This window comes from Lissotriton vulgaris, chromosome 2_1 (assembly GCF_964263255.1).
Source record: "Lissotriton vulgaris chromosome 2_1, aLisVul1.2, whole genome shotgun sequence".
NCBI lineage: Eukaryota > Metazoa > Chordata > Amphibia > Caudata > Salamandridae > Lissotriton > Lissotriton vulgaris.
In genome coordinates, this window is record NC_141687.1 from 2048639769 (window position 1) to 2048651829 (window position 12061).

Consider the following 12061-nt stretch of genomic DNA (forward strand, 5'->3'; position numbering starts at 1 on the left):
GGGGTGGGGTTGGTGAATGAAAGATGGTCTGCCCACTGTTTGAAAATATTTGAATTGGGTGAGAAGCACACAGGGCTGTTTTATTTGTAAACAGTTTTAGGGCAGCCAGTTCATGGGCGCTCTTTGTCTTACTGGAGGGTGAGATTGTGGTCCCCACACAGGCGTTCGTGTGAAGTTTTCGAAATCTTCAGTGGTTCTGCCAAAGCACTCGTCCTGCCTGTCCCAGGAGGGATTTGAATAATGGGCAGAACAAACTCACCCTTCAAACTCCCAAAGGAATCAGTACCTTGACAAGATGAAAAGCCACTCTTTTATGATACAGCTTTTTCCCTGCAAGATGTTGTGGCCCATTTTTGGGCCATTCTTAATGAGCATGAGTAGTAGGGTGCAGAATGCCAGAGGAGCTCAACAGTATATAGGACAGTTACTACAGGACCTTGCCGAGGGGCAACAAGATGATTATCAGCTCTCATTAGAAGTGCCACAATAGACATTTACCAGTGAGCTCACGCAGGGCTTAGAATCTCGAGGAATAAAAACCACACAAACTAACAGCGGGTAAATTAAGAAAGTTCACGGCAGGTCGTATTTCCTTTGTAATTGCCTCTGTAAGGTTGGCTGACTTTGCCAGTAGTCTTAGACGATCGATTCTCTAAACCACTGTAGACATTCTGGCAAATATAAGTGGACTGTGTTTTTCCTGAAGAACAATTTCACTCTCATGCTGAGCTGTGGCAAGGAACTAATTACTTCTGTATAATTTAAGCCTGCATCGGCATATGCAGGAATTATCAATCAATCACGTTAAAATGATTGATGAGGCAGAGAACAGCTGTAGATGAAACACAGCCGCCCTTAAGTAGGTTGGTGTATTGGATAATATAATTGAAGTAGACACACATGTTGAAGCTTTAGGCAGTGGTAAACAAAAAGGAGCATACCGAGGGCCAAGGAAAGATTTACTGCCACGAGCATCAAGGGCATGCGCTGGCCAGCATTCCTCTTGCACATCATTCTCAAAGTGCAAACTATTGTCTTCAATTCCAAAGCAATTCATTTACTAAATGCCAATATGAATATACAACAAAAAATTATTTTATAAGTCCACTAAATTTACTTTAAAAAGCAATGCTCATATTCTCGAGTTGTTTTTTGTAGACTGACTGTTCTTTATGTGCTCAACAATATCAATGACCAGTGAAAAACAATCTCAGCGAAAGACCCCGACATGTTGAGATTAGGAGCAGTTGCACTGATCGCTCAAGGACAAACTGGGTAACAAGTACACTTCCAGGGATTCAAGACCTGACCAACTAGAAGTAAGGCAATCCAAGTTCCAGTTCAAGTTGTTGATTCCTGGTTTCTGTATCCGCCACCCTGTCCTGTGTGATCAGGACACCCCTACTGAAGATGGGCGAACCCTCCGACTCATTAGCATGATGGGGCAGAAATTGATCCAGATTTCAGAGTATCTGGATACCACCAACAACAGTGAAGACTCAGCTGGAGTGTGGCCTATCAGTTTAACATCCTTGTGGTTAATGAAACCATTGCCTATATGACAAGCAGTAACATTAGCAAATAGCTATAAACTTTAAACAGCACCAATAGCCATAAATGTCATAATTCCCAGAAATTGTATTAGACAATGCTATAAAATAAAATATATTGTTAGAAAATGATCAATGACATAGACTCCACTTACTTTATAGAATCGGCATACAGGATTGAATGCGTTCGTCCCGCAGACAAACACCATCTCATCATTTCTTGGAACAAAGACTTTTATATAGTTGTGGCATTCATCCTAAATATAATAAAAACTGTAGTAAGAACAGATTATGCACATGTGGTTGGTTTGTTTCTAAGGCTACAAGTGTTATAGTGGTATGCTTACTTTGTGTTTGCCTTTCATGCCACAGTTTCTTCTATCCGTCTGTCCTGACCTCCATGTTAACTTCTGCTCAAAAGCAAAAGAACAATAGCATTTTTTTTTTAAATTATGTCTAAATGTGTAACACTTAATTGTAAGTAATACAATCACTGTAACTAAATATTTCACCTTGCTTGGGGTAATTTCCGCCTTCAGAACTTCATTTAAATTGACTGTGTAAACTTGATCTCTATTGAAAGAATGGAAATGCGACATTAGGGACAAGGGGACAATGCAGGCTTTATGCACTTACACATAATTCTGTGTAGATGGCGTGTTCATCCGGTCCATTGATACACTTAGTCGAGCAAAAGAAGTCGAACTGAGGCTCGGCTGTATCGCTTCAAATCAAAAGGTCTCATACTGCACTTGATTTTCAGGCACAAAGCGCTCTACCTCTGAGAGAAACAATGCTTCTACTCTCTCCTTCCTCGTAGAACCCCAACCACAAATACCTCACTATACTTCTTTTATATACTTTTACTATGTTGTTTTTAATTTATGCTTTATGTACCTCTGTAACTGCTATTTCGTTGACATATACCACTTTACATTGTTTACTCTTTGTTACCTCTACCATGCATTTTTATTTACTTCTTATGTAACTTGTGTCTGATAACTTCGGGTCAAGTTCCTGCTGTACATAACTTGTTAAATAAATAAATAAATACCTCTAAGAAATGTAAAACTAAACGTGAGCAGCCCTTATACAGTAGGAATGAACATTCCTAGGAGAAGAAACAAATTCAGTACTGAAATAAATGTGTGCTGGCAATCCTACACTACCCTACTTGCTAGTCCCTGTCGCAACCAACAATCGAGCTGCTCTCCGACAGACAGCCCTCTGTTTGTACTGCATTAATGTGGAAATGAATAACGTTCGTTATTTGCTGTACTTGTGGGTGAGGCAAGCTGTAATATTTTACATATGTATATATAGAATATATATACAGACGTGAAGAGTATAATATGCTCTTTATTAACATTGATAAATGGAGGGTCCTTGACTGACAAGAATTGACGCCTCAAGTGATTCATAATGTTCCTCGCCTCCTGCGCATTTGATATATGGGTTATGTGATGCCTTTTTCCCATGCATATTTGTTTTACATGCATCTGTATTTGTTTTAACAAAAGGTGTTTAGCCAAAACTAGGATGAAAGTGGTTACATTTGTGCAAAAAGGTAAAATCACATTAGAGAGATCTCATAACGAAGTTGGAGAGTTGCTTGTTCCCCTGCGTAAAGCCATTGTTCCATGCATTCTGTGAGGCACTAAAACATATTTTGCATGTTAATTTTGCTGCACTCTGATAATAAACAAGGCTGATCTGAATAATGTGTGATTGGGCCACATTTATTTCCAGTGCCATTGTGCATTTGTGTGTGTACGTGTGCTTAGAGGGACCTCAAAGTTTGGTAAAAATCTCAGTTAAAACATACTATTTTAAATGAACACAACAATTGAAATTCGCCTGCTATGGTTATTTCGTGTAGCTATAACTTGTGCCCTAAAGTATATGCACTGTGTGTTGTTATTAATGATGCAATTTCTGATATTCTAGTAATGTTATCACTGATGTAATAGAACATGACATACATGTAGTGATATCTGAGGTATTTAGCAGTACAAACATGTATGTTTTGGGAAGCATGTGGCTTTAGCAAAATCATATATGACTAAATTACCAAATAAATAACTCAGCACCTCTTTCCCATTTACAGTGTTGTACCAGAGATAAACATTTTACAGGTTTCTTCGTCAGAGTGGCTGGTACCTTGTACAGTGGCCCACTAGCTCGCGATACACACCAAATACAGTGAGGGACGGGGCCCAGCTGGGCTGATTCATATGCACAGCCTAGAGGACATACGTTGCTGATCATGTTTTATGTGGACCGTTTTAAATGAACTACCCATAAGGGCTCAGAGCATCAGGGAAAACACTTGAGTCTAGTAAACAGATTAGAGGAAAATTACCTGCCAGCGATATAAAGTGTGTCTCGAATTTTCAACATCAGCTGAAAGTCCAGGCTGTGCTGAGATTCATTGCCTGAAGGGCGTCCTCTAAACACTGGATATTGCCTGGAATCTGCAAGTAAAAAATGGGCTGCACCATCAGTCAGGATTACAGAGCCGAAGAATCAATGGACAGCATTGATTAGCTGTATACACGCGCTGTGGAGGGGCTTAAACTAAACTCCTCTGGTAATGCCCCGAATACAAATGACTGCGCCAGGGCCAACTTCTGCAAATGCCTTCTTCAATGCGCTTGAAATTATCTCTGCCATCTAAAAGTAGCAGATCTGAACTGCAGGCATCTGCGCAGAAAGCACAATTACATAGAAGACCTGCACGCCGTCCTTGAGGAGGCCCCGTTAGCATGAAAGTCACGTCTGCTCCCTCCTCCCCTCCTTTAATACAAACATCGAGTAGATTACTTACAGTGGTAGTCGACGATATTAATGGGCTCGTCATCCTCGGGAAAGCTGACTGCCAGGGCCTGGGAGAGGATTAATAGCGTCACGCAGGCACAGTGCAGGGGGAGTCGCGTGGCTGGCGGCATGGTTAACACTTCCCGCGCTTCTACCTGCGGAGGGAGAGACGGGATGACAGCATTTCAATACAAGAACAAAGGGCTTTTTTTTACGTTCGCTCGTTTACAGCGGCTAGTTTTCGCTATATTGGCAGCGGTATATTATTGCTGAACTGCTCGGTGACAACCTCGCGCAAACTGTATTGACAATGGCTAATTATAGCATCTGACGTGCGTAGAAAGAGGTAAGTGAAGTGTTCCACACCAGAAACAAATTGCCCACGCTCTGCCTGCAAAGTGCTACTCTCTTTCCGTTAAACGGCATCCTCGATGCGTCCACGTCGCGTGCCAGAATCATTTTTTATACTAACTGGAGAGTATTTGACCCCAATAGACGGAGCCGGAGAAGGGTATTCCACGAGAGCGCTCCGGAGAGCGCCCAGGGGAGTTTAAAGAGTCACCCGAAGTGGAGAAACACAGACATCATCCAAAATTCATGGTGGAGGGGGTGGGGTGGGCAGACAACGTGACTCCCCGTGTCTGAAAACCGCCATGACGCAGCGGTGCAGAACTGCAGCTGGTGCTGCAAAGAGGCGCTGGTTAGTCGCTGAGAAAACATGTCTTGCGTGCGACCATCAAGGCGCGCTGCAAAGAAAACCGAAGGGAGGGGGTGGGCATTGCAGCGGAGGGGGGGGGGGGGTGAAGTAGGGCAGAGGGGGGGGGGGGGGGGGTGAAGTAGGGCAGAGGGGGGGGTCACGGTACAAGGCACAGAAAGGAAAACCGTCACAAGTGATGAGCTCTTATCAAGTGCCCCCCATCTCGACAGCAAAGTCAAACCTGGATGCATTTTTGCAATTCAGTGGTTGGGAAAATGAATACTGCGCATCGCATTAATACAAACGGTTTGATGGGCCTTATATCTACCTAAGATCACGAAGGGCAGACCCTCCTGCTAAATGAGACGATACAGCGTTTCAACAACATCTTATGAGTCAAGAATAAACAGGAATTTTTAAGGGACTTAGGGAATTCTTGAGCAAAGGAAGCTTTATCAATGTGTAATGATGCTTCGTTAGAGGCACGTTTTCCAACAATGCCCCTTGACTGTGTGTGGGAGAAAGTTGGAATAGAAGCATGTCCCATAAATCGATACGTCTCTATGAACATTTCCTTGTTAAGAGCCCTGGATTGAAATTAGGATCGAGCCAACCCCCATAAACCATGTCCACTCTGCCCATCCACATGACAAGCAAACAGCTGCTTCACTTGTAAAATGGGCGTCCTCAAGGCCCTGCAGGATATTAGAATTTCATACTATTGATCCAACAAGACTAAAAAACTGGTAATCATGGAGGGAGATGATGGTGGGACATATAAAACTGAAAGGTAACAAAGAAGTGGATTAAGATATTTATCTATATTTGTGACAGCTCCTAAGTCAAATTTTGCTTGTGAATCTGAGCAGCACAAACCAAAAGAACGTGTTTTTGTGAATGAAAATAAAACCCCATTAAGAAACCCTCATGATAAGCAGTAATATGTGCACGGCCTCTTGGGACACATTCATAACATACAGCTTGATTCATCATAGTCCCGTTTTGCGAGTCCTTAATAGCGGTTATTAAGGAATCGCTATTAAGGACTTGCAAAACGGGATTCATGTAGGAATCGCTAAATAAATTGTGATTCCTACACATTCCTTATTTGCGATTCATTCCTATGGGCCTAAGGCCCATAGGAATGAATGGGGAGTTATTCCTTATTTGCGATTAGCAATTAGCTAATCGCAAATAAGGATGCGATTTCAAGGGTGCCAGGGGTGTCCAAAGGACACCCTGTAGCACCCCTGAAATGCGATTTCGCAATTTTAAAATGGTTCATGAATTGCATTTAAGGAATCTCAAATAGAGATTCCTTAAATGCAATTCCTCGCAAATGTGCAAATTCTTTATTAGCGAATTTTGCATTTTGGATGATGAATCCCAAATGCAAAAATTGCACTCGCAAAGGGCCAGATTCTCAGAATCTGGCCCTTTGCGAGCGCAATTAAGCTTGATGAATCTGGCCGATAGTTCCGTTTGATTTTAAAGCTTGCTGTGGGCACACAGTAATTGCCTAGCACTTGAGCTCTTAATAATAAAAGGGCAGTGGGAGGACAGGAGGACGAAGATAACACTTCTCGAAAACTAGCATCAACAAATGGTTTCTAGCCCCCAGCAAAACTTAAAAGCAAGATCGGTTTTGAAGAAGTTCCCAGTTCTAGGGTGTTGGGCCACGGGCCATTGGAGACCAGATACCGGTTTGTGAACACTATCGTCTGAGATACCAGTAAAATGGAGGCAACAGCTCCACGTTCTGACCATTTATTCTACTGGAAATAAATGGGGGCCAAACTCTGAGAAACAGAAACTGACTGTCTGATACTTGCATGATAATACAGTTGTCCATTTGCTGACAAAAAAGTCCGGAGGCTATTTACAAATGTTTATCATAGGTAATAAACAAAAATGCTGAATGTGTAGTGAGTGAGTAAGGACCATCAGCCGTTAAGGGGCTAAAGCTTTTCTGGTTTCAATAGCGTAAAATGTGCTGGGGAGGAATATCTTTAGTAAGGGGCTGGTAAAAGGAGTATTTCTTTGACATGCAAACACAGGTGAATTTCGGTATTTATGAACAACTAACAGCAGAAAACACAAGGCAGCTAATGTATTGAAACAATCAAGGTCAAAGATTAATTGTAGACATAGTGTCTCCCTAATTACCAAAAGCATGACTGTGATAGGCAATAAGACCTTTACAAACAGAAACCAATATGCCAACTTTAATTTGCTATCGTACCTAAAAAGACTATCCCAGCTGTGGTCCTAACCTTCACGGTGCGTTTGAGGTCAAACATACCGAAGGGTTTTTAATGAGCTGAAACGTGCCTTTCAGCACAGTGATGCAAATGTCAGGGAATTAGCTCCGGTGTGTTTGTGCTAACCAGCGGTGGGAATCATTTCTGCGGAACGTATCTTGCATAAATTAGCCCTGGACCTTGAGGGGGCTGATTGCCTCCATCTCTTTATCGTTCGTTTTCAGCCATTCGAAAACATTGGGAGGGAACTACGGGTCAATCTGGCTAAGCTGAGCCTTCTTTGCTGCCATCTTGATTTACAAGTGGGTGTGGCTTTAGAATAAATGAACAGGCTACTTAAAGGAAGGTGTCCCTGCAGCAGTGTTGGCCACAAGGTATAAATGTCCACTATTTTGCACTTGCTTCTAGAGCATGTTCCCAAAGCACTGCAGGCGAATGGAGTGATTTCTATGCAACCCTCAGCCTGCAAGCTTACTTGCTTTTAGAAAGGGCCTCAAAACCTGGTTGTTTACCCAGTAGGCCTTTTTGCTTGTTGTGTTCTTTCTGTCTGTGATACTTTCTTTTTTAATGTGTTATGTTAGTATACTGTAGCCCTCCTTACTAAAAGCGCCGGGACACTCTTTTTGAGTAGCTGTGCGCTCTACAAAAGCCATTATAACATAACAATAACATAACATGTCATCCACCCAGAACTCATGCTGCTCCTTCAGGTACGACAACCCGTTTCTAGCTTCCCTATCTACTAAGGCGTTCGTCCAGAGGCATGCTCTTCCTAACATCTTCCCACTTTGACTCGTCATTTGCATTATTCTCCTGTTATTCCTTGTAAACGGAAATTGAGTGCATCCCACGACAACATTCAGTTCCCTGTGTGAGCGGTTTCTGGTCTGGCTCGTCGGTGGCTGCCACACACTCCTAATTATGTTCTCCATTACCCTATTTTGTAACCTTCTTTTAAATTGTTGTAAGGAAAGGTCCTTGACCGAGTCCAATAAAATTTAACTGAAATTAGTTAATAGCTCAAATTAACACACGTTGCTTAGTTGTAATTTGAAAGTATTAAACACTAGTGCCCCTCCCAAGATGCAGACATGGATCTTGATGTGACATGTTCCAGACCAATCACAAGGTGGGATGAGTTACACGGCTGCTTAAAACATGCATTGCAGCATAGAACTATAAAGGCACACAGTAGAACATTATTGATCCAGTGAATAGCCACAATTCCCTCAAACACATGATTGTTTAGGGCAGTTCTTTTCCTCAGGAACAATGGTTTCACCGTGTAAAAGCCTGCAGTCCATATATTTGATTACAAGCTTGAAGGTAAGGTGCAGTGAATCAATAGTTACATAAAGGAACACCTGATTTCACACAGCGATCCATATAATTCAAGAAAGGGCCTCACACTTATTGAACACTCTATTTTGTTATCTCTCCAAGTGACAAAATAGCAGGGGGGTTGGGCATTGCAGATGTGTACTGCACCTTTGCGCACTCGTGTCCTAGTAAATAGAAATAGCTGATTGGCCAGTAGGCTTCTCTGGTGTATGGTACACCCATAAAGCAAATACGAAAATCTTAGTTAAAATAATAAAACCAGTGACATTAAATCTCAAAACAAATTAAACTGAACCAAAAGAGTGTTGTTTCAGATGTATCGGATGTTTAAGAAAATTCGCACTGAATATGGTTCAACTGCAACAGACAAAAGAGTTGAAAAAAATCAGACCAGAGAAATAAATCATTTAAAAAGAGAGGAAAAAGAACAACAGCCACTGGCAAAATAGAAGTTGTTAAATAAATTAATCAACTATAAGTAGAATCAAAGAGCGCACACTGCTCTTAACTGCAGCTGGCAAATAATTCACACTGTAAGCAAACCATCATGTGACATAAAACGTTGCTAGGTAAAATCTGTTCTGCAAACTTTTTTACACAAAAACCTTGCTGTAGATAAAATGTTTCGTCTAGAATGGATTACTTAGGGACATCGAAAGGATTGTCTTATATTTAGCTATTCCTTATAGAAAGAACTAAATGCAGGCCAGAACAAGCTCCTGCAAGGTCCACCCTCACACACACAATATATTTTGGTGTGGTCTTCTCAGAGTTCACAAATAGCTGTGAGGTCCGGTAGACAATCATGCAAATTTTCAGCAGCTCAATTAACATACTATGGGGACTGTTGTACGGTACATACTTTATTAGTAGGACTGTGCGTTTGGACGACATAAACAGCAACACTGTCAGAGACTGACTCCACACACATCATCAGGATATGTTGGTCTTAGTCCTGGTTAGCTCACAGTGCACCCTCTGGACCTCTAGCCTTACACAGTACCGGAGGGCATGTGCAACCTCAGAACATGACAACTTTGAGCCCCCATGGAAATTGTGGAAAGGGGTCAGTCCCTTTCATTAGTAACTCAGGCATGCCCAAAGGGAGACATAAGAAATACTGAAATTGGCAATTGAATTGTTTATTGAAGCACTGTGATTCTTATGTAAAATACATGCACTGCAATGATTAATAGAAGGAAACAGAACAGAGGAATCAGCTTTACTAGAATCGCAAAAAAGATGAACAATTCACCCATTGTGCTGTTACACTGATTATAAGCATACATGTATAATCATGTTCATATTCCAATCCAGCGCTTCCTAACCCAGTGGGCTTATGGGGTGTAAATCTGCCTGAATACCCTAGGGTGATCTAATTCCCCAATTATCTGTGGTTATGTTTCATCTGGGAGCACGTTCTTGTGTAGAGCTGGGCATTGTCCTTCTCAGGAAGGTACACAGGATTTAGCTGGACTAGAATATCGCCAAGGGGCAAACTCGACAGAGACAGCAAAATACTCTTCTGTCTAAACAAAGGTTGGTGTCATATATATAATAAACTTCACCAGTTTTACCATACAAGAGCCCCAGTCAGGCCGTCATTATTGAATCTGCCCTTGCAGGGCTAGTGCCGAGCGGACATCAACAAACATCAACAATTTGCGCAGCAAACTTAAGCCTGGTACAGAATGTTCAAGGACCTGATAATTTGCATATGAAGAAGTGTAAATTAAAGCAAATTCATTTAAGAAAATATACTATATGTGAGCGCATGCAAATGCGTGTCAAGAGGCAAAATTTAAGAAAGATGTCAACATTAAATGTGAACATGTAAAATGGTGGTGTTCCTCGCCCGAGTAACCATATATCAGGGTATTCTCTCATTTTTTTGTATAATAGGTAGCAGTCAGATCTGGACTAAATTGGGGTTCTACTACGTTTGCTTCGAAAGGTTTGTGAATGTTTTCATGTTTCAGAGATTTATTTTTTATAGGTATAGCTTAGAATTCTTAGCTAGGATTGCCGAGGACAGCTTTAGTCAGGGTTAGACGGATCATTAGGCAAATTAAGGATTTCAGGGAAGCGAAGTTTCTTTACACATTTCAGTGCGCTTTAGCCCTTAAAATGATGAAGCAGCAGCAGGCTAAGCACGCCATTTCCCCCATTCTTAATAGCACTATTCATCATCCCCACACCAAGCAACAAACAGTTTCCTTTCACTCAGTCATTACTGACTTACGGACTTTTACCTGTGTTCCTATGCCATATTAGTCTCATATTTTATCAAAGACCAATATATAACCCACGTCTCTAGTTCCTCTAGCAGCAGGCACATATTCAACAGAGAGGGAAAGGACTAACTTGCGCAAATAGATCCCAAAGTTCTCAGCTCGGGGCTTAAGATGAGCCCATACCTAGAGCACCACTCACAGAGGCTGCCTGCGGTACGCGTGCATGCATGAGATAAGGCACTTGCACTGAAAGGCCACTCAAACAGAAGCTCGACCTCAGAGTGTGCCCCAAGACCCAAACAGCTCACCTACATACCGAAGCTATCCATTTGTGGCTCTTTAGGGGGTCACTGCGAGGGAGTCGTGACCGCCACAGACAAAGTATCATCTCTCAGTCATTCCTTAGGTAGCAGAAAGCTCACTAGTCTAACTGCCACTGTATGAAGGTTGCATTTTTGTTGCATTTGTGCATGCTTAAAAGTATCTCAAACTCTGTCAAGCAGTCCTGCTGTTACTGCTATATGTGACACCCTAACACTATGGCCCACTTCAACTAGTCATATCACAAAAAAGGCCATGGGTCCAAAGTAAACAGAAGATCAAACAGGTGACTGGGTGTACTCTTACACATAAAGGGGAGTTCCCTTTAAAGGACGGTTCCCCTCACACACCAGAGGTGTCACGCTTCATCATACGGGTGCCTCTTCGCCTGACAGACCTTTCCCCACAGGTGTGCCTGCTCCTTCTCGGCTGCAGCTGATTGCCGGCCTATTTAACGATAACGGCTTTGAGGCACTGTTTCCCTGTCCAGCGGGCGCCTGCCTCCTGGTCTCCGGATCCGACTACTGGTGGTAAGTGCCATTATGCCCCCTCACCATCAGCCTTTCGTTAGTACTGATTTCCCCTTCGAGGTTACTTTGTATGCAGGCAGCGTTAGCTCTGCAAGTTTGTTCCCCTGTTAGTGTTCCATCCCTCTGCATGTCTGCTCCCCTATCAGTGGTGCATCCCCCTGCTGTAACTCTCACTCGAGCTGGTTCTGACTACAAGCTTTGTAGGCATGCATCCATACTGCTCAAATGCCTAGCGTGGGCGGAGGTGGTTTTTTATCTGTCTTATAATGAAGTATGGGTTCACTGCGATACTATAGCAGTTGCAGACCCT

General features: G+C 42.4%; 1 protein-coding gene across 4 annotated transcripts in view; it reads right to left on the reverse strand.

Moving 5' to 3' along the window:
• SEMA6D (semaphorin 6D) overlaps positions 1 to 12061 on the reverse strand; it is a 130034-nt gene that overhangs the window by 21567 nt on the left and 96406 nt on the right. For all 4 annotated transcript variants that reach the window (XM_086958286.1, XM_086958284.1, XM_086958285.1 and 1 more), the window contains exons 2-6: positions 4378 to 4522; positions 3913 to 4024; positions 2063 to 2123; positions 1898 to 1960; positions 1706 to 1807 (exon numbers count right to left, since the gene is read on the reverse strand). In XM_086958286.1, coding sequence (XP_086814412.1) covers positions 1706 to 1807; positions 1898 to 1960; positions 2063 to 2123; positions 3913 to 4024; positions 4378 to 4498 — 459 coding nt within the window. In that variant the 5' untranslated portion in view covers positions 4499 to 4522. The remainder of the gene's footprint in view (positions 1 to 1705; positions 1808 to 1897; positions 1961 to 2062; positions 2124 to 3912; positions 4025 to 4377; positions 4523 to 12061) is intronic.